The sequence below is a fragment of the Megascapheus bottae genome, chromosome 16, assembly GCF_031878675.1.
Source record: "Megascapheus bottae isolate mThoBot1 chromosome 16, mThoBot2.hap1, whole genome shotgun sequence".
Lineage (NCBI taxonomy): Eukaryota > Metazoa > Chordata > Mammalia > Rodentia > Geomyidae > Megascapheus > Megascapheus bottae.
Window position 1 is genome coordinate 54,567,158 of NC_143524.1, and position 23,141 is coordinate 54,590,298.

At 44.4% G+C, this 23,141-nt stretch overlaps 1 protein-coding gene across 1 annotated transcript; it reads left to right on the top strand.

The window, feature by feature from the left end:
* Positions 1 to 2,156: 2,156 nt before the first annotated feature.
* On the top strand, positions 2,157 to 13,255 carry Prss23 (serine protease 23). Its single transcript, XM_090348587.1, has 2 exons — positions 2,157 to 2,267; positions 11,983 to 13,255. Exon 2 carries the CDS (start codon positions 11,999 to 12,001, stop codon positions 13,163 to 13,165), a length of 1,167 nt encoding a protein of 388 aa, XP_090204713.1. The 5' UTR covers positions 2,157 to 2,267; positions 11,983 to 11,998; the 3' UTR covers positions 13,166 to 13,255.
* The last annotated feature ends 9,886 nt before the right edge of the window (positions 13,256 to 23,141 follow it).

Consider the following 23,141-nt stretch of genomic DNA (forward strand, 5'->3'; position numbering starts at 1 on the left):
CATACACACACACACACACACACACACACACACACACACACACACACACACACAACTAAAAGGCAGGCAATTTTTTTAACCGAGAACAAAAGGGAGTTCACAATGATTGGAGTAGAGATTGGGTGCAGGCTTCCCTTGATTATGAAGAATCTACTCATCATGAAGATGCTTTAAAAAGATATTTTCCTGTGCAAAGCATCCTACTTGTCCTTGGCAGGCTAAAGGGCAGTGGTTTAATTCAGGAACTGCTGAGTCCCTCCTGCGACCAGCATCTTCATCTCCAGTGCCCATCCTGGCTTGATCTGGGTCTCATGCTAAGTAGTGTGAAGATGCTTGATTTGCCAAGAAAGCTCAAGGACCAGAGTGGGGGGAGGGATGGATCTTTCCCAATGAACAATAGGGTAAGTTAACCTTTTATTATTATACCCTTAGACAAAGTATTTCTCAAATGATCCATCTATCTACATTCAGCGGTGACTCTGAATTGAGCCCAGTAAAACAGTGCTCATCTAGAATCCCAGCATTTAGAGACAGCTGCAGGGTGATTTTGAATTCGAGGCCAGCCTGGACTACGTAATGAAACCCTGCCTCAAAGAAGAGAAAAAAAAATTGGAGAACGGACTTGATAGGAAGAGAGTGATACTAAGTTCTTTATTTTTGTTTACTCATCCACCAGATATCTTTAAGTACTCAGTCCTTTTTTTTTAGCAAAAGCAGCTTTCACATTTCAGGTGAGAGACAAATATCACAATTATGGAGAGTGAATAAAAGATGAGGGAGAAAAGAAGGACTGAAGTGAACAGAGGATATCTCACTCATTCTGAGGCTAAACCACCATCACCATGAAAACATAACGCAGCTGAGCCGTCCATGTGGCACATGAGAGACTCATTCACTTTTTGTTGTCTGGAAGTGAACTTTAATATACAATTCATCGATTCATTTCGGTTTTATTTTTCAGTGGTTTAAACACTGTAATAGAAGTTTATGTCTGCGCTTATGTCGATCCTTATATTCACAGAGTACTTACTTTCAAAGGAAATGTCAGCCAAATCTAAGGAGATCTAAGAAAAGTTTGCCCTGAAGATAGTAGATAATACCACTTTCCTTGATATTTGAGAAACATCCTAATAAAGCACTCAGGACATTTCTATGTCAAAGCCATTGCTAAGGGAAATACATTAGGCATGTCATTAACACCCTGGTGTGCAATTCTTGAATGCTAGACACTGCAAGAATAGGCTTGGACAGAAAAACTAAACGCCAGGCTCTTGACAGAAACACACACACACAAACCATCACCACCACCACCACCACCCCGGTGAAAATCTTGCCTGGGTATTCAACACCTGTGTGGTTTTGAGCTAGATTAAATCTCTGCAAACCTGCAGCCCTAACCATGAGTTAGTAGCCAGGGTGTCCTGTGCTCTAATTCACAGCAGGCTCCTAATCGATGCCAGTCTGTGTTCTTTCTCTATTCCTTCATTGTGTTTGGGAGAGAATAGCAAAGCCCTGACTTTGCATTCAGAAATCAGGTGATCTGGACCAGGAGGCGAGGCTGGTGCCAAGACCCTGCTGTGCGGAACGAACTGGGTGTCTGGGGGGGCAGAGGGCATGGTTTCGCCCCCTGGGGACAGTGGATGCAGTCCTGCGCTCTCGAGGGGGACCTGCACAGAGTTCCAGCTCGTGTCCCCCATCGGTTCAGGTGCTCCGGAGGCACCGGGCGGGGCCTGCACCCCTGGTTCCAGGCTGCAGGAGGGCGGCCTGGAGTCACAGTATGCCCTGGCAAGGTGGCCTCAGACTCCAGGCAGGGCAGCCCCACGCGGCGTGCGGGTCCCTGGCTAGGGCGGGTGCGCTCGAGCCGGGCCGGGCTGGCACGGAGAGGCGGAGATCTGCCGCGTGTGGCATGTCGCCAGGGCCACCTGCGGGGGACCGCCCCGCCTCGGGGCCCCGGGGTCCCTGGGCGGTGGCCCCGGCCGGGCTGGAGGCGGGCGGCGGGCGGCGGCCGGGTCGGGCCTGCGGGTGGGGAGGGGGGGCGGTGTCCAGGGGGGAGCGGGGTGCCGGGGGCGGGGGCGGGGTGCTGGGGGCGGGGCCGAGGGCGGGGCCGGAGGCGGGGCGGGGGCAGGCCCGGCCGCCGGCGTTGGTCGTCTGCGCGCTGGCACTCGGCGGCGCGGCGGGGCAGGCATGGGAGCCGCGCGCGCCCTCCCCGCGCCCACACCTGTCTGAGCGGCGCTGCGAGCCGCGGCCCGGCGGGCTGCTCCGCGCGGGTGAGTGCGGGCGTGGGGCGCGGGGCGGCCCCGGGCGGTGCGCGAGTCCGGAGAGCGGGACAAAGGGCGGCGCGAGCCAGGGTGCTGCGGGTGCTGGGGACCCCTCGCCCGGCTCCCATGCGGGGTCCAGGGCGGGCCGAGCCCGGGGGAGACTCGGGCGCAGGGTCAGCCGAGTCGCGCAGCCGGATAGGCTCTGCAACTGCGGTCTTGGATGCGGGGTGCCGGGTGGGCAAGCTGTCCCTCACCGGACAGAGGGGTGACAGCGCCACTGCCCCTTACACACTTAAGCACACTCGCACGCACGCGGGCCACCCGGGTTCCTTGAAGTCCCGTAACGTTCCGAAGGTTAATCGTTAACCCGGGCCGGTGGTGGTGAACACACCTTGAGGGGCGCAGCGAGGCCGGCCAGCCGGGGGAAGGGGGAGGCTGGGCGCCCTGCCCGGCGCAGGCCGTGACCTGCCCATCCTTCAGTGAACCCTCCAGCCATCCGCAAGTTGTTGGAAGTAAGATAACTTCTCCAACGTGAAGGCGTCTAACAAACAAGTCAACTTCGAAGGGAAAGTTGTGGAGAACTTTCCAAAGGAGAAGGAGAAGATGTACTTAAGGAGAGGGAGAAGATGTACTTAGATCAAGCAACACCACTCTTCCCCTGGGGGGCTGGGGGGGGGTGTTTTCAGGCATCTCGTGAAAAAGCAGCTGATTTTTTTTTTAAATCCTGTTTTATTACACAGCGGGGTAACACCCAGAGGAATTCAGAAGCAGCCTGGGGTTGGTGGAAAGCTCTAGGCGGTTCCGTGGGGCTTGCTTGCTTCTGCTATGGAACTTCTGGGGGTCTCTGTATTGTCATTAGGACATGTAGCCCCTGTTAGAATTGTCTACATGTGGCTCTGTGGAAGAGTTTTGGATTGATAGGCTAAGTGTGGTCCAGATCCATAAAGCAAATTAATATTGGGATATTTATTGCACATTTTGTTAAAATCTACTTGTAACGTTTTAAATGCTGTCCTGCGCAAATAGGATTTCTTGGGGGTGGAGGTGCTAGGCTTTAATTCATGGCCTGGACACTGTCTCTTAGCTCTTTCTTTCTACTCAAGGCGGGTAATCTACCACTTCCATCACAGCTCTATGTCCAGCTTTTTGCTGGTTAATTGGAGATATGTCTCATTCACTTTCCAGCATGGGCTGGCTTTGAACCTCAATCCTCAGACCTCTGCCTCCTGTAGCTAGGACTGAGGTTCAAAGCTAGCCCATGCTGGAAAGTGAATGAGACATACCTACCTTTCAAGAAATCTCTTGGGAGATGCAAGGGAAAAGAAACAAAGTGTCACAGAAGCCACTATTTACTGAAAGTGTTTATGATCCTATACACGCATCAGTATATGAAGGAACTTGTACTTCATTTGTTTAATTGCCTAAAGACAATGGGGAACTTGCTATGCTGTAATTTGCCTGAAATGGGAAGGGGACATTTTTTCCAAAGTAACTTACTTATGTAACTCGGACTACTATTCAGATAAATGGTGAATGTGGGTGCATTTTCCTGTCCATGGGGTGCCAAGTGCCCATTAGCGTCTGAGAACATTGTTGGTCCCGGTGTGCCCCTATTTAATAGTCTCAGGTTCCCCACACACCTCTCACAGATCCTTTAGGATTTTTATTCATGTGTAACTCTTTATTCCCCTGTAATTCTTTCTGACTCTAGGGAGTTTCTTTCCCATAGTCTCACCATTGACAGTTTTATGCACTCTGTTCTTTTTCTGCTGCCAGGTTTGTCTCAGGATCATAGGGGTAGGTCATTTTGTCTAAAACCTAGTAGATGGAAATGAAACTTGGAGCATGGCATTGTATTTAGAATTGCTGGACTTGTAAGTGTCCTCTGGTTTCCTGTACAAAATTGTCATTCCTAACTTGTGATGCGATTGGGTCTGTTTTGCCCAATCAGATTCTATGACTCAGGAAAAATGAGTGCCAAGTTGGGCTGAAGAGGATTTCAAATTTTCATTTTTGTGGCATTGGCTTTAGGAATTAGCATGAGTTCGCTGCTCAGAATCCTTAGCCTCAGATGTGATTAGCAGATCCTTTGCTGTCCTTCCAAATGGTACCCCAAACTGGCATCTTCTTACACCATCTTTCAGTACACAACTTTCAGTTGTCACAGAAATTCATACTCGATGCAATAGAGAATAGATGTCCAAAGGACTGAGTTTTCCTCCCTGTACTTGTGTGGTAGAGGAGTTAAATGGCTCAATCACTGGCCCTCTTGAGGAGACCAGTGTTGTTGCAGCTTTGAAGAGCTGAACAAGAGAGGGCAGTCTCCTTCAGATTTAGTTTCCTGAGAGATTATTATTTGCATGGGAAAGTCCCTTTGCTATAAGGTCATTAGCAAGCTGATGGAATGCTAGTGAACTAAAAAAGTATAACTGTTTTGAGACACTGGACGAGATGGTGGCTCATCTTGCCTGGTGGAACATGGAATGGGTAACCCTCTTATGAGTCAGATACCCAGAATTAGGATAGAAATATGGCTTTTCTATGACTGAGCATGGTGAAAAAAAATCGCCTCCTTTTATTTTCCATTCTGCTTTGCCATTTAGATTAAGTGATGCATAAAGACACTGTTGGAAACCTTAAAAATGTATGGATATGAGGAATCTTTATCTTGTAAAGGCTTCTTCATCCACCAATAGAAATACTTAGGATATATCTTGCAGATCTTTTTTCTTTCTTTTGTTTTGGCCAATACTAGGGTCATAACTCAAGGCCTTACACTTGCTAGGCTTCCTTGCTTAGTTGGTGCTTTATACTTAATCTACACTGCAGCCCAGCTTTTTGTTGGTTATTATTGAAACGGAGTCTCACAGACTTTGCTACCTAGCTTTTGGCTAGTTGTTTTGGAGATGGAATCGCACAGACTTTTCTGCCCAATCTGGCTTTGAACCATGATCCTTTGGATCTCAGGTGTGAGCTGCCAGTTCCTGGCAATGTAATTTTTTTTTTTTTGCTACACTCCTGGCTCACAATATAACTTTTCAAAAGTAGGAGTTTTGATCTAGGAACAGGTGCCTCACACTTGTAATCCTATTCAGGAGGGTGAGATCTGAGGATCATGGTTCAAAGCCAGCCCGGGCAGACAAATTTGGGACTCCAACCTCTAATTAACCAGCAAAATGCCAGAAATGGAGGTGTGACACTGGTAGAGTGCCACTAGCTAATGATGAGCACTGTTCAGTATTGACACATATGTGGGTGCACACACACACACACATACACACACGAGAGTTTTCTAGACAGCTATTTGTAAGTATGACAAAGAAATTAAATTTTTGCAACTAATGTGTTATCTTTCCATTTGTGAGATCACGAATGTCATTAATACACTCTCTTTCATCCTGAAATGTCTATATTAAATCAATTTAAGGCTAACCTAGAGTGTAGAAAGCTAGAAACAATCATTATTTGTTTCTAGTGAAACCTATTATCAGTTGAGAAATTAATGCAGTGTTCTCACAGTCATTCATGTTGTTAATGTGAATGAAGTATAGTCCTCAGAGAAAACCCTTCCTAGTTAATAGGGTGTGTCACCCTTCTTTCCACATGATCTCTCCTGATTGCAGTCACACCCATCCATCCCTGGCTCCTCCTAGTCTATAAATTGCTCTCTGCTGGAATGTATTTGTTTTTCTGCTGGAATGTTTTATGGGCTTTTGTTTTTGTTTTTGTTTTCCAAATTGGTCATTGATCATGGAAGTCTTATCTCCCAGTTAAATAACTTTTTCTTGTCCTTTGACCCTACACCTCTATCATTCCAACAGCAAACTCTTGAGCAATAAACATCAAGGCAGACCTTATAAGCAATCTAGTCCCCAACCCAGACTTTTTTGATCTGATAAGATTAGAGAATCCTGGACTTGGGAAGACGAGTCAAAGAGATCATCTGGTTTAGGCTGCTATTCAGAGGATTTCTACTTCACATTTGATAAAGGAGAATGAACCATAAGGAAAGCCAGGTCACATCTCAAAGGTTTGATAGCACACAACTCTGTCTGTTTCTGACCAGGTATTTGAAGCCTTTACCAGTCTAGAAGACTTTCTAAAAGTAATGTGCATTTGTTTCTACATGTGAATATCAACCTTTTAGCATGCAATTTTAAAACTTTCACAGACATAAACTTTAACCAAGACAAAATAGTGTCAAGACATTAACTCCCATGAGTTAATAGAGAAATTAGTGCTTCTGCTGGGTGCTGGTGGCTCATACCTGTAATTCTTGCTACTCAGGAGATAGATCTGAATGGTTCAAAGCCAGCCTGGCAGGAAAGTCCACCAGACTCTTATCTCCAGTTAACTACATAAAGCTAGAAATGAAGCTGTGGCTCAAGTGGTGTATGCCAGCCTTGAGTGAAAAAGCAAAGGACAGAACGTATACCCTGAATCCAAGCCTAACCGCATTCCCCCCACACACGTGCTTCTGATGTATTCAAACATTTGGTCCTAACAAATGAAAGCTTTACCTTGCCCTGTTGGTTTATCAATCTTTTTCTCACAGATGGCTGACTTCTTCAGTCTTGGCTAGATGACCAGAGTTCAAGACGTAAAGATTCTGAATTAGTAGCCATCTATCATCCACTAGGCTCTGTAGATTTTTCTTTTTCTTTTTTTATATTTTTTTTTATTAGCGGGGTAATGTATAGAGGGGTTACAATTACATTTTCCAGGTAGTAGGTGCATTACTTCTCACACATTGATACCCCTTCTCATATTTTTGTCCCCATTTCCCTCCTGCCCTCTGTAGACTTTTTGACTAGCATTCTGTGATTTGTAAGTGATCTCGAAAGTTCTTGCCACCATCTGTCATTTTGCCAAAAGAAAACTTGAATCTCTGTCCTGAGTGGCTGGGGTGAGAATGTGGGGTGAAAGATTGTGGCTCTCTGACCAGTGCTTTAGGCCACCACTCTATATTCTGCACCTCTCATGAACTGATTTCTAAAGACATTGTTTCTTTTCCAAAGACAGACCAAAAACAAAAAGTCAGCACTTGTGAAATGGAGCATACTCCACAGCCTTTCAAAGAATTTAAATAAACAGGGATTCACTGTGTAGGCAAAGCATTTGGGAAAACTGAAGTTAGAGTCTGCCTGAGAGGAATTACTCATTAAGATAATGTTCCTAGATGGAATCTTTAAAATGTATTTATACTCATTTTGGACTTTTTTCCTGCTATTCTCTATCCTGATAACCTTATCAATTGGGCTATTTCAAATTTGGAAGAAAAAAAAAGATAAAGCTAAATCAGGCACTGTAACCATAGCTGAGCACTGAGGAGCCAGCTTGGGCAGATAAGTCTGTGAGACACTTTATCTCCAATTAACCAGCAAAGTGCTGGAAGTGAATCTGTGGCTTAAATGGTAGAGTGCAAGTCTTGAGGGGGAAAAAAAGCCAAGTGAGTCCCTGAGACCCTGAATTCAAGCCCTAGCACCAGCACAAAGAGGAGAGAAGGGGATAATAATAATTTTTATACAGTTGGTAATTCAAACTCTTTACTCCTAGAACCCAACCAGTGTACAAATTTCAGATTTGGGATTTGAAGATCTGTATTCTAGATAATACCAGCCCATCATTTCTTCCTGCATATTGAAGATATTAAATATCACTTAGGATAAATACAGTAAAAACATATCATCATCTCACCTCTCACCCAAGAATCGTATTTTAAAAACATGATAGTTGGCAGCTTGGACTTCTGGATTGTGTCTTCTTTTTTTTTTAAAGATAAGCTGAAACAAAATTTAGTGTAACACATGTGCTCACTGTTAGCAGAATGAACATTTCCACATTAGTCAAAGGGAGGAAGAAATTAGCCTGATATAATATGTAGGAGCCACCTCATTCCTTTGAGTTCATGTCATACTAGAGGATGATTCTGGAGTATAGAGGGCATTCAGTCACTTAGATAGCATCTTCCATAGAGAAAAGACTATTCCAACTCTAGATGAGCTCAAGAGCTGGTCCCCAGCCAGAAGATGGCACAATCAGGCACAGATCCATGCCTCACAGATTATCCCACTGCCACATTTCCATTGCAGGGGAGGAAGGATTCTACTGGTACCACCATGCCCTTCCTACTCTTAGAACCTTTAATCTTGGCAAAACCCAATAAATACACACAAACATTTGTGTGCCTGTATCCATGTACTCTGCAGACTTAGAGAAATCATTAGCCAGGCACTAGCGATTCATACTTACAATTCTAAATCTGAGGCCTGAAGTTCTGTACCAGCCCAGGCAGAAAAAATCCATAAGACACTTTTCTCTAATTAACCAGCAAAAAGCTGGAAGTGGAGATATGGCTCCCATTGTAGAGTGCTGTCCTTTATCAGAAAAAGTTAAAAGAAAAGTGCCTAGCCCCTGAGTTCAAACCTTAATACCTGCAGATACGGGGGGGGGGGGGGGGGAAGAGAAGGGAAAGGGTGAGGGAAGGAAGGTAGGAAGGAAGGAAGGAAGGAAGGAAGGAAGGAAGGAAGGAAGGAAGGAAATTAAACGTATTTCTTCTCCAGAAATGAGCCCAGGGATTCTTCTTTAGAAAGATGTAAAGAATTGAAGTGTCAAGGAATTAATAAATACCAAGGAATTGGTTTGCTTTTTTGTTTTTGGAGCCGGGGGGAGGTGTGCCCAGTCCTGGGGTTTGAGCTTGAGCTCTGTTCCTGAGATCTTAGCCTCCTGAATAGCTAGGGTTACAGACATGAGCTACCATTGTCCAGGAAGAATTGGTTTTTTTCCTGGCCTCATTCCTGTCTTTCCCCTTCCTATTTTCCTTGACAGAAGTGGAATTCAAGAGATAGAATAGAGCTGAAAGAGCCTCAAATGAGAGAAACACACATTTTAGAAATATACTGTGTAGATGTTTTGAATTGAAGATTAGCACATAGAACGGGACCAACTCAGGAAAGTTTCCTGGTAAAGACATAAGCAAGCATAGGCACCTAGAAGCATCAAACCTCTGAGAAGAAGATAATAGAAATAAGGAAATCACTGCTGCTTCTACTTTGCCTCCACTAGCCACTTGAGACTTTTGGTTCGTGGCTGCACAGTGGTGGATGGAATAGTCCTACCCGAATATCTAGCCAATCAGAGCCCACTGAGGCTTAAATACCAGTGATGGTACTTTCAGTCTTCAACACTGTTGTTTTTCTTGTGAGGGTGACTGATAGCTTCCTCCAGATTCTTTTCAGGATAGAATACAAACTTGTGCATTTAATACACAGAGCCCAGCATCATCGGATCCAGCCTACTGTTTCTCGCACCCACTCTGCCCCACTCTTTTTTTTTTTTTTTTTTTTTTTGCCAGTCCTGTGCTTGAGCTCAGGGCCTGAGCACTGTCCTTGGACTTTCTCAAGGCTAGAGCTCTACCACTTGAGCCTCAGCACCACTTCCGGCTTTTTTCTATGTATGTGGTACCGAGGAATCGAACCCGGGTCTTCATGCATTCTAGGCAAGCACTTTAACCACTAGGCCAAACTCCCAGCCCCTTCTTTTTTTTTTTTTTTAATTTAATTTTATTGTCAGGGGTATGTACACAGAGGTTACAGTTACATATGTAAGGTAGTGAGTACATTTCTTGTTGAACATTGTTACCCTCTCCTATGTTTTTTCTCCCACTTCCTCCCACCAATAAATAAGTTGGAAAGTTCATTTCCAATATGTTGCCTTGTGAATATCTCTGTTATGCTGGTTCACCCTTTATCCTTTGTCTCAATGTCTTGTTTTCTCCTTCTCTTCCTTAATTCAAATAAATGTATATACAATACACCAGGTACCAGAATCAGTTGCAGTGACAATAGGGGATAAACCATAGGGGAGACAATGGAAGAAAAAAGAAATAACTTCACATAGTCCATTAAGAACAATCACAAGGAAAAACCTCTTGTTCCCATATTCTGGAGTTGATTTCATTTAGCATCATCTTATATGGTCATACGTACATAACTGTTGAGCTATTGTGATCCTCTGCTGGGAAAATCCTAGACATATACTAATTGTTACAAATGAGGGAAACCATGGAGTCTATGTTTCCTTGGTTCCAGCTTACTCACTTGCTATGATTTTTTTTCCCAAGTCTTTCCATTTCCTTATGAATGGGATGATGTCATTCTTTCTGCTGGCAGCCTGGAATTCCATTGTGTACGTATACCACATTTTCTTGATCCATTCATCTCCTGCACAAAGTGGAAGCTGGAGCTGACGCACCCAGATGCGCATTTCCATGCAGTCTCACACACTGTGGCTCCCACAACTAAGTGTCCCCTTCTGTCTCCGTTAAGTTACATGACTTTTATTCAACTCATGCATTCCCTCTCTCAGAACCCCTCCTTTGTGCCTCACACCTCTGATTGCTATGCCTTTGTCAGAGCTCGCACCTCACCCCTCTAAAATCACCATGAATCACACAATCTCACCATCCTCCATCCAGCAAAGCTCCGAATTTAAGGCACTAGATCACCTGAAAACCCAGGTGGCCACTCGAAAAAAATTAGCATGATTTTTAATATTTAGAAATTCATAATTCATGACTAATCTTACCTGATGCAATGTTACAATGCCTGATGTACCTGATGCAGAATTATAGCTTTTGATCTTTGGCAGAGATCTTGTTAGTACTCAACATAATCCAAGCACATAAGTATCATAATAAAACAAAATTTAGAAAAAAAAAGTCCAAACCCAAAGGGAATATTTTGATCACTAGAGGCCTGTTTTTCTCTGGAACTAAATATAGCATTGTAAATACTTACCTAAATTTAAAGCAAGGCGTGCTCCCATATTTCCCCTCATGTGGAAGCAGGAAGAGTCTCAGCCACGGTTTAACTGTTCCCCTTGATGCCTTGCTTATTCCATAAAATATGTCATTCAGGCCTACTTTATAGATGAAAAGTTGCCCTGAAAATCTTCCAAATATGGGGCCGAGAGTGTGGCCTAGTGATAGAGTGCTTGCCTAGCATGCACGAAGCCCTGGGTTTGATTCTCCAGTACCACATACACAGAAAAAGCCTGAAGTGGTGCTGTGGCTCAAATGTAGAATACTAGCCTTGAGAAAGCCCATGGACAGTGTGCCCAGTCCCTGAGTTCAAGCCCAGAACTGGCATTTATAATAATTTGTAACTTTTTGTAACAATCCCCCATTTGTAACCATTAGTATGTATTTAGGATTCCCCTAACAGAGAATGCTGTAGCTCAAAAAAGCTATGTGGATATGTCCATATAGGATGAGGCTAAGGAAAGGAACTCCAGGATACGGAAACAAGAGGTTTCTCTTTGTGATTATTGTTTTTAATGTACTATGTGAAGCTATTTCTTTTTTTCTTCTTTGCCCCTTCATGTTTATCTTATGTTGTTATCTGACTTTGGTACCAGGTATATGTACGTTTATCTATGTACTTGAAAATGGGCAGGTGGGGGGGGGGGAAACCAGATGAGTGGGAGGGGGTGGGGAAAATGGGAGAAAAACATGAGAAGGGGTAACAATGTTCAATAAGTACTCACTACCTGATGAATGTAACTGTAACCCCTCTGTACATCACCCCAACAATAAAATTTTAAAAAATGTAAGAGTGAGGCCGCTGTCCGAGGACGGCTGTGTGGACACCGACTCCTGGCAGCCACGCCTGGCCTGTCGCCGGGGCCTTTTGCTCTCCTGACCTGCTTGTTTTTGCTTCCCCAGACGACTGGTGCTCAGCATGGCGGGGCCTCCGGGACTCGTCTTCTTTCTCCTCCTCCTCCTGCTCACCGTGGCTGGGCAGGCGACGCCCCACGCTGACTCCTGGAAACCCACCTGGCCGGCCTACCGCCTGCCCGTGGTCCTGCCTCAGTCTACCCTCCCCTTAGCCAAGCCGGACTTCGGGGCTGAAGAAGCCAAGTTGGAGGTGTCGTCCTTCTGCGGACCCGAGTGTCACAAAGGCGCGCCCCTGCCCACGTACGAAGAGGTCAAGCAGTACCTGGCGTACGAGACGCTCTACTCCAACGGCAGCCGCACCGAGACGCGCGTGGGCATCTACGTGCTGGGCGCGCGTGGTGGGGCCCCGCAGGGCGAGGCCCGGCCCGCAGCGGGGAGGAGGCCGGCCCGCAGGAAGCGGCAGATCTACGGCTACGACAGCAGGTTCAGCATCTCCGGGAAGGACTTCCTCCTCAACTACCCGTTCTCCACGTCGGTGAAGCTGTCCACGGGCTGCACGGGCACGCTGGTGGCCGAGAAGCACGTGCTCACCGCCGCCCACTGCATCCACGACGGGCAGACCTACGTGAAAGGCACGCAGAAGCTGCGCGTGGGCTTCCTGAAGGCCCGCCACAGGGACGGCCACGGCCGGGCCTCCAACAGCTCCAGCCCGGCCCCACCCGAGTCCGTGAAGTTCCAGTGGATCCGGGTGAAGCGCACGCACGTGCCCAAAGGCTGGATCAAGGGCAACGCCAACGACATCGGCATGGATTACGACTACGCGCTGCTGGAGCTCAAGAAGCCGCACAAGAGGCCGTTCATGAAGATCGGGGTGAGCCCCGCCGCCAAGCAGCTGCCCGGGGGTCGAATCCACTTCTCCGGCTACGACAACGACCGCCCGGGGAACCTGGTGTACCGCTTCTGCCGCGTCCACGACGAGACCTACGACCTGCTGTACCAGCGCTGCGACGCGCAGCCCGGGGCCAGCGGCTCGGGCGTCTACGTGCGGATGTGGAAGACGCCCCAGCGCCGGTGGGAGCGGAAGGTCATCGGCATCTTCTCGGGGCACCAGTGGGTGGACGTGAACGGCTCTCCGCAGGATTTCAACGTGGCCGTTCGGATCACTCCCCTCAAATACGCCCAGATCTGCTATTGGATAAGAGGGAATTATCTGGATTGCCGGGAAGGCTGACCCCGCCCCAGGGGGACTCTGCCTGGCCGGTCCCCCATTCACCCCCCCAACCCCGGACTCCTGCACAAGACCTTCCACCGCTCTTCTCAGATTTCAACAGGACAGACTGGTTTATGTAGCCCATCCCTCTAGTTAAACACGTGGAAAACATACTTTGGCACAGGAAAAAAGAAAAATTAAAACAACGTTTGGAATGATAGGGACTATTTGGCGATTAAGTTAACTATTTTTTTTGTTTTTTGAGGACTTTGATTTTTATTTCTCCTGAATTTGTTGCGAGGGTTTATATTAAATATGTGACACATAAAAGACATGAATTCTTTGTGTGTTTTCTACTGAACTAGCTTGACTTTCTGTAAGACTTGTTATTCATTCTTCCAGATGGTAACATTGCATATAATTTTGAGAACTTTCACAATATTACTTGGGCCGGCAGTTATAATAGTTTAGGCTTAGCATTTGCATGGTCGTTCTGATAGAGTGAAAATTAATTTATTGGCTATCTTGATCCTCATAGTAAGTTTTATCTTACAGTAAACCAACACTGCAAGCAAACTACTTGTACTTCTATTTTTCTTTTTTGTCCATCGTTGGGCTTTATCTCAGCCTAGGCCAAGTCCAGAGCTCTTCTGCTCAATGCTACCGCCCTACCCCTGGAGCCACGGCGCACTTCTGCTTTTCCGGTGGTTAAGTGGAGATAACTCACCGACTTTCATGTCCAGGCTGGCTTTGAATTGTGATCCTCAGATCTCAGCCTCCTGAGTAGCTAGGATTATAGGTGTACTTTTGAAAATAGAGTCTCCGACTCTTGCTCTGCGTTGTGAGGAATTTACAGATGGCTCGGCCAACTTTTCAGTCACACCAGAGTGGGCAGGATCCTTCACTCCGATTCTTTCACTTAACATGACTTCAATAACTTTTTTTTTTTTTTAAGAACTAGTTGATTTTCAAGACAATCATTGGGGCCCAACTAGAACAGAAGGCAATCCTTCCCATCTAACCGTGGGGTCTCAATAAAATTAATTACAGCATTTTACCCCTGGAGTGCAGCACATCTGATGTTTTATCATTTGGATGGAGTCACTGAAAATGAATTAAATTCCAGATAACAATGGATACATTGTTCTGTGGAGGCACTACAGAATAACCACTTGCTTTAAGCTTGGCACAGTCCACCAGAGTAATCAAAATCATTATGCATATGTGCCTTCTGAGAACTGTGTTCTTGTTGCGCCTAGAAACTTCTACTATCTACTCATTTTGTAGTAAAATTAAGAGTTACTTTAGGAACAACCATTGTGGCCTTTTTTTCCTAGTCCCCAAAAGGCCCCTTCTTTCTGAATTGCTCTAGGCTACATATAAATAAATGAGAAAATGCAAAGTGAACCAGAATCTGCTCTCTAGTTTGTGTTTTATAAACACAGTGATCATCACATAGTTTCATATTATGGCTCTCAGCCTCTCCATACTTCTCTCTGTCACTGGAGTTTGTTTTTGTGTTTGTTTTTTAAGTAAAGGAATATGAGGAAGATGTGACTGTTTTGTACTCTGAGTATTTTCTACTTACATTGGGGAAGTAAAGACATTGTCACTGTCACATTCTCCTGGAACCTCATTTCTTGTGCTTTCCAAAAAAGGGAAATCCTCCATAGTCACTCAAGACAATAGCATAGGCCTTCTTCAAGACACACAAGAAATGCAAGGCAAGTGGGAGCAGTGGCTCATGCCTGTAATCCTAGCAATGCAGGAGGTAGAGATCTGAGGAGAATGGTTCAGAGCTAGCCCCAGCAAGAAAATCTCGGAGACTCTTATCTGCAATTAACCACCAAAAACAAAACAAAACAACAAAAAAACAAAAACTGGAAAGGGAAGTGTTGCTCAAGTGGCAGCAGTATCTTGTAAGGAAATAGCTAAGAGACAGCATCTGGGTTCAAGCCCCAGTAGCAGTACAGAAAGTATAGAACAGAATAAAAGAAAATAAATGTATAGCAAGGAAACCAAGGACTGCCAGAAAGCCTCTGCATTCCAGAACAATTTGCTTTGCAATCAAAAAAGTACTCTCACCTGAAGAAGAGAGGTCCCATTTCTGGGTCCTATAATTTGGGATATTATTTTTGTTTGGTTTTACTTTGCATAGAAGAGAGAGAAAGAGAAAGAGACCCTGAGATCATAACTAACTTTTAAAATAAATGCTTTCTTTTGGGGCTGGGAGTTTGGCATAGTGGTAGAATGCTTGCCTAGCATGCACAAAGACCCAGGTTCTATTCCTAGGTACTACATACATAGAAAAAAGCCAGAAGTGGTGCTGAGTTTCAAGTGGTAGAGTTCTAGCCTTGAGAAAATCCAAGGGCAGTGCTCAGGCCCTGAGTTCAAGTCCAGGACTGGCAAAAAAAAAAGACATTTTAGTAAGAGACATGATGAGATCTAATAAAGAACATGAAGTGGAGTAGGCAAAGTAATTCATTAGTAATCCATACAATGTTTAAGTTTCTTTTAGAATAAAAAAGCCAAAATGTGGTGGTTCACGTCTATGATGTCAGCTAGTTGGGAGGTGGAGATGGAGAAGATTGAAGTTTGAGTCCAGCCTGGGCAAAAGGTTATTATGAGCAATCACAGCAATAACAAGTTAGGTGAACTTCTCTTTTGGCACTTTGATTGGCACCACTGTGGTCGGCAAGAACAAGCACTTTACCAAAGGTGGCAGAAAGGGAGCCAAGAAGAAAGTAATTGGTCCATTTTCTAAATAAGATTGGTATGGTGTGACAGTACCAGCCATGTTCAATATAAGAAATATTGGGCAAACACTAGTCACAAGAACTCAAGGAACCAGAATGGCATCTGATGGCCTCCACGGTGCTTTGTTTGAAGTGAGCCTCACTGATCTGCAGCATGATGAAGTCCATATTTAGAAAATTCAAGCTAATTGCTGAGGGTGTTCAGGGCAAGAACTGCCTGATCCCCTTCCACGGCATGGATCTCACCACAGACAAAATGTCTGGTCAACAAGTGGCAGACCATGATGGAAGCTCATACTGGTGTCAAGACTGAAGATGGTGCTTGGCTTCATCGGTTTTGTGCTGGTTTTATTTTCAAAACAGTGATCAGATCCGAAAGACCTCCTATACTCAGCATCATCAGGACCACCAGATCCAGAGGAAATGATCGAAATCATGACCCAAGAAGTGCAGACAGATGATCTGAAAGAAGTAAAGTGGGTTCCAGATAACATTGGGAAAGACATAGAAAAGGACTTCCAGTCTAATTATCCACCTCACAATATGTTCATTAGAAGAGTAAAAGTGCTGAGGATGCCCAAGTTGGAATAGGAAAAACTTACAGAGCTACTGAAGATGGGACTGGTGCTAAAGTTGAGTGAGCTCTTGGATACAAACCACCAGTCCAAGAATCTGTTTAAAAGTCAGAGTTTTAATAGGGACAAATAAAAGGCCTATGTATAATTGTTTACATTTTTTTAAAAAAAAAAGTTAAATGAGTAACCCCAGCTATTCAGGAAGTATAAATAGGAGGGTTTCAGTCCAAGGCCAGCCTGGGTGAAAAACAAAAGTCCTTGTCTTAAAAACAGCTAAAGCAAAGAAGGGCTGGGAGTATGGCTGGGGTGGTAGAGTACTTGCATCGTAAAAGTGAACCCTGAGCTCAAATCCCAGAAATGCCAAAGAGAAATTGGAAGGAAAATAATGAACTTTATCTTTTATTATGTAATGTTAAAATACAGTTATAAAGCACAATTTTTAAATATTTTAATGGCAAGAAGTCTATAAAGATAAAAATGTCTAGTGCCATTTGAAGTCATCATGGAATGTTGATTCACGTTTTATAGTATCTCACTCTGAGAAAATTAAAAAATGGATTTTAGAGAATGGAAATAGAAACACTAGTAATTCCTGGAAGAAATGGAGGTAGCTTTAATTAAGGTAGAAGAGAATATTGAATAGCAATCACCTAAAATAGAGTGTATGTTGATAGTAAACCACGCATAAATAGACTATGGTGAAAGAATAAAAGGAAAGAAAGAAAGAAAGAGAGAGAGAGAGAGAGAGAAAGAAAGTGGAGGGAGAGGGAAGGAAGGGAGGAAGGGAGAAGGGAAAGGAGGAGGAGGAAGAGGAGGAGGAGGAAGGAAGGAAGGAAGGAAGGAAGGAAGGAAGGAAGGAAGGAAGGAAGGAGCAATTAAGAATGATTCTATGGGGCTGGAGACAGAGTTCAGGGGTGTAGCATGCATGAGGCCCTGGGTGTGATCCCTCAATTTCAATCCTATGACAAAAAGGGGGACTCCTACCTTTGGGGTCTAAATATACATGTAGAATACACATGCCATTTTGCAGAGATGGGGAAGATGATCAGATTTGAGAAGTGGTGATAGCCAAGACTTGTTTTTTTTGTTATTGTTCGTTATATTGTATTTAAAATTGACATCCAGATGGTACTGTGAAATTTTTGATGACAGGAAGGCTTATTATAAAGATCTTTTTTTTTTCAGTAGTGCATCTACATTTTAAAAGAATTCACAATCAGGATGAGATTGTGGCCTAGTGGTAGAGTGCTTGCCTAGCATGCATGAAGCCCTGGGTTTGATTCCTCACTACCACATCCACAGAAAAAGCCAGAAGTGGTGGTGTGGCTCAAGTGAGAAAACTCAAGGACAATGCACAGGCCCTGAGTTTAAGCCCAGGACTGGAAAAATGCATCCAAAATGAATCAATTGTATAACCTTCTGCGTGTCTGCAGAACACGCCTTGATCTGGAACACACAGGGCATCTTGCTCAAGACAGACCGTAGGCTAGGTCATAAAATAAATCTTCATAAAGTTATTTCATTTTATTTGTTATATTTAAGTAGTTGTGCAAAGTGCTTTCAACAGAACATGTCAGTTTTTTAGTTCATTGCCTCTTAGTCACCATTCTCCATTATCACCTGGGAAGAAAAAGAGGCTTGAAAAGAGTTGAAAGAACTAAATCGTGGGTTCAGGAGAGGACGCGTCTACGAGAAGGAAGAGGAGACGACAGGAAACTTGTAAGAAGCAGTCAGCGAGGTCAGAGGAGAACCAGGGAACTAGGGCTGCAGAAGCCAAGAGAATGGAGTATAAAGTCAAGTAGGCAGAGGGAGAACAAGCGTGGATCAAAATCAGGTTTTGCGTTCAGTGCTGAAAATGTGCATTTAGCGATGCTGAGATAGGCCAGGCCAGGGTGATGGAGTTGAGTCTCTCAAGCCCCATCTCTTCCCACGAAGGGCACAGTGTCCCTCTCTATTCTCTGCACCCCTCTCTATTCCTCACTGCGCAGACTCAGGCCCCTGCCCTCCACTGAGTGCAGTGCCTGTGCTGGAAGGATTAACTCTGTGCTCCCTTGGAGACTGGAGACTGGGTGCAGCTCTGCCCACAGGAAGTGCATAGGCCCAAGATCGAACCCCTACTCCCCCAGGGAAAAGCAAGCTTCAATGGGCCACAAAAATGTGGATCCAGTGAAATGCATAGCCTCTCTTCTAACCTAGCCGGATGTTTGCACAAAGTGCAGGGTGACTCTTCAGTGTGGTATTTCTGTGTGTGGGAGGGGGTGGGGGTGAGTGTGTGTACAAATACCAAGGGCTCTTTAGTCTTGATTTATCACTGCTTCTGTCTTCAAAGTATTAAGAAGACTTAAGGTGCTCTCTTCCATAAATAACAAGGACAGCTCTGAGAGAATCAAGTTCCAATCCAATGAAGCAAAGCCAACGTGTTTGCAGTGGAGAGAATGAGAAGAATTCTCAGGAAATGAAATAAACAGAGCGAGGGGCTGGATGAGCAGCAGCCCGTGGGAACAGCAGCTGGGTCTTGACACCCTCAGCTGTGTTCACACGCAGACTCAAGGCCATCCTGTGAAAGCCACCGCCCAGTCCCTGCCTCCCACAGTGCTAAGGGCTCTTCACTGCTTTATTGTCTACTTTGCACGAATCACCATCTCCCACACTCTGCCTTTTGGTCTTGTGTGGTTTTCTCCATGGCTATAATATAATTTCACAAGGGCAGGATTTTTGGTCTATAGCCACCCGTAGTACCAGGCACACACGTTCTCACTAAATAATACTTTTCAAATGAATCACGGAATGAAGTATCTCAGTGGGCTGAAATAAGCTAAATAATATCAAGACCTGGAAAGTTGTGGGCTTGGCTATTCCTTGAGTTCCAACATATTTCAGAATAAAACTCTTGTGATGTCTTAGCCATATTTTACTCTCTTTTACCCATACTCTATCCTATCATATCTCACCTGATTCCATTTTTTCTGATCTATTATTCTCTATCATTCCATTCTGTTCTAATTCATTTATTCTTCTAGCTTCTTATTTATTCATTCTTTATCTCCTATCTTATTTTATAGTTTTTTTTTCTATTCTTCCATCCCATCCCATGCCATCCTGGTCTTTTTTCCATCCCATTCCATTGCATTTCATTAGATCTTATCCTATCCCATTTTTCTGACATGTAGTATATTGCTGCTATTATTTATGTATCTATATTTCCTGCTAATCTAAGGGCCTGGTATGTACAAGGGCTAAATTCCTGTTGTCTTGTCTTTCATTGTCTATCCCATGCCTGGCAGAGGAAGTACTTACAGAGAAAAATGGATGTCTTTTGTGAGGTAGCCAGTGGCCCAGGGCCTGTGTCCTCACCACACCTCACATATAATCAGACAATATGTCATACCGGTCTGTGCAGTGTACTTCCTCCTTTGCGACTCCTCTGCCTCTGCTCCAACTTCTCCTGAGTCACTCTCCTTTAAAGTAAGACAGCTGAATCCACACAGGATTCTGAGCCTCACAATGCACTATAACTGCCCAGAAAAGACCTGATCAAATTCCCACACCCTCTTAGAGCACGTGCCTGGAATCCATAGTTCAGCCAATATAGTGGCCAAGTTTATCATCTAACCTGGACCCATACATGCATGTTGTACTGAACACATATGTAGTAGGGTGTGTGTGTGTGCGCGCACGCACACACACACACACACACACACACACACACACACACACCAGACCTGAGACTTGAACTCAGCCTGGGTACTGTCCTTGAGCTTTTTAAATTTTTATTTTGTTACTTTTTTTGTTTTTGTTTTTGCCAGACCTGGGGCTTGAACTTCCGGGTCTGGGCACTGTTCTTGGGCTTTCCTCAAGGCTAGTACTCTACCACTGGAGCCACAGCACCATTTCCAGGGTTTTTTTTATGTGGTACAGAGGAATAGAACCCAGGTCTTAGTGCATGCAAGGCAAGCACTCCACCACTAAGCCAAATTCCCTGCCCTTGTTTTATTTTTTGCTAAAGGCTAATGCTCTACCCCTTGAGCTACCACTCTACTTCCAGCTTTTGGATGGCTAATTAGAGATAAAAGTCTCATGGACTTTCCTAACCAGACTGGTTTTGAACCACAGTCCTCAGGTTTCAGCATTCTGAGATTCTTTTTTTTTTCCCAGTCCTGGGCTTGAACTCAGCACCTGAGCACTGTCCTTGGGCTTTCTCAAGGCTAGAGCTCTACCACTTGAGCCTCAGCACCACTTCTGGCTTTTTTTCTATGTATGTGGTACTGAGGAATCGAACCCGGGTCTTTGTGCATGCTAGGCAAGCACTCTACCACTAGGCCAAACTCCCAGCCCCCACGGTTTCAGCATTCTAAGTAGCTAGGATCATAGGCATGAAGTATGGGAGTCCAGCACACATACGTTTTTTAAGCCTCATTGTTGTTCAGGCTCTCTTCCCCTCTCTAGTTACCTTCCCCATCTCTTCCAACCATCCAGTTATTTACTCAGCAAATGGCCCAGGCTGGGGCCTGTGGCTCTGCGTAGCTTGAGCTATAGATGCAAGCTGGGCTCAGGCTGTGCTCTGTGTTCTCTGCAGGTCATTGCAATGTAACCCTTGTCCTACTTCCCAGAGGCTCATTAGCTAAGTCTCCACAAAAATAACTGAACATCAATGAATTGGAATTGTCACTTTTAAACTAAACTACTTAAATGAATGTCCCATAGATGTTCATAAATCTTTGAGTTTAGTGTCCAGCCTGAGTCACGCATTTCCTTTCTTGGCATTATTAGCACTTATTCAACAACCAGTTCCCTGATGGAAAAATGCCATGTTTGGTAAATCTATGTAACCCAAGCATGACTAATCTCTTTGGATAAGCCATTCTGGGACATAAGGACATTGTCCTTTAAAAGTGACATGTTTTACTACTCTAGGATAACTACCAGACTACTCAAACACAGAGTTAGAAAATTCCATATAAATACCAGTCTTGTTTTCCTTCCTAAGACAGACATGTTTGTTAGTCAACTAGAACATAACTTCAGGGAGAATCCACTTGATTTCTTCATTATATTTTTATTCAGAAGCTTCAGTATGCCTTGTTTGGTTCTTTAAAAACTCTTCATTCTATGTTTTCAAAACATGACACAATGGGGGCCGGGAGTGTATCATAGTGGTAGAGTGCTTGCCTAGCACACGCAGCCCTAAGTTCAATTCCTCCATACCACATACACAGAGAAAGCCAGAGGCGCTATTGTGTCTCAAGTGGTAGAGTGCTAGCCTTGAGAAAGTTCAAGGACAGTGCCAAGGCCTTGGGTTCAAGCCACAGGACTGGCAAAAAAGATATACTGCTCTAAAGATTTTGAAAAAAAAGAATTTCACTTGAGCCAGGCACTAGTGGCTCACATCTCTAATTCTAGCTACTCAGGAAGCTGAGATCTGACGATACCTGTGTGAAGCCAGTCCAAGCACATAAATCCTAGAGATTTAGCTCTTCCTTTTTTATCTTTCTTTTGTTGTTTTTTTTTTTTTTTTGCTTTTTGAGCCATGGAGCTTGAACTCGGCCTGGACAATGTCCCTGAGCTCTTCAGCTCAAGGCTACTGCCCTACCCCTGGGCCTGGGCACTGTCCCTGAGCTCTTCAGCTCAGGCTATAGCTCTACAGTTGAGCCAAGCCCTATTTCCTGTTTTTTCTAGAGGCTAATTGAAGAGTCTCAGGTCGTTTTGTGCCCAGGCTGGCTTTGAACCTTGATCCTCAAATCTCAGCCTCCTGAGTAGCTAGGATTACAGGCGTAAGCCACTGCACCGGCTTTTATGTCTTCTTATATCCAATTAACAGCCAAAAGAAAAAAAAAGCAAGCTGAAAGGGGAAGCATAGCTCAAGTGGTAGAGTGCCAGGGTAGAACATCAAAATAAAGCTAAAAGAGAACAGAGAACTTGTTTCTCTGTTTTTTCTCTATTTCATGTAGATCATTTTTTTTCCAAAATTATAACCACTTGATATAGCATTTGTTTTAGGTTCTACTTTAAAAAAGTTTTTCTTGTGAAATATTATCAAATATGTCCAGGAAGTCAAGTTAATGGCTATTTTTAAAAATTTTGGATGGTTATGATCAAAAAGAAGAAAAACAAGAAAAGAAGTTCTATGAATGCAAATGTAACTTTTCTAAATGACCAACTGGCATTGTTTAAACAAAAACTTATGCTTACATGGAAATTCCCCAATATTTCTGACTCAGCAGTTGTTACCATATTGTTAGAGGTGAGATATTATTATTATGACATTATTAGTATTTGTTCAACATCCAGTTCCCTATTGGAAAAATGCATCTGGTGAATGGAACCCCAAGGTTTTGTAGAGAACCCCAAGGTGTTTGCAACTGGCTAGTTGTCTTTTAGAGCCAGGAAACCTCATCCAAGAATCCTGAAGCTATTTTACAGATTTGTTCTTGTAATGCATTTACATCGAGTAGGGTCATTCATTTATGAGGCCGAAAGGGCCTCATATATGTGAGACACCTTCAAAAGTGCTTCCCAATTCTTAATCCAATTCTAGTCCAATTTTTATTGGTACATGTAGAGAAGCCATTCGTTTTGTTACCATTTTAGGGCTGGGTAAATTAAAGCAAGGTAACTTGCTGAAAACAGAAACAACTGGAAGTCCTGTTTTAGTAATCTCTCCAGAGC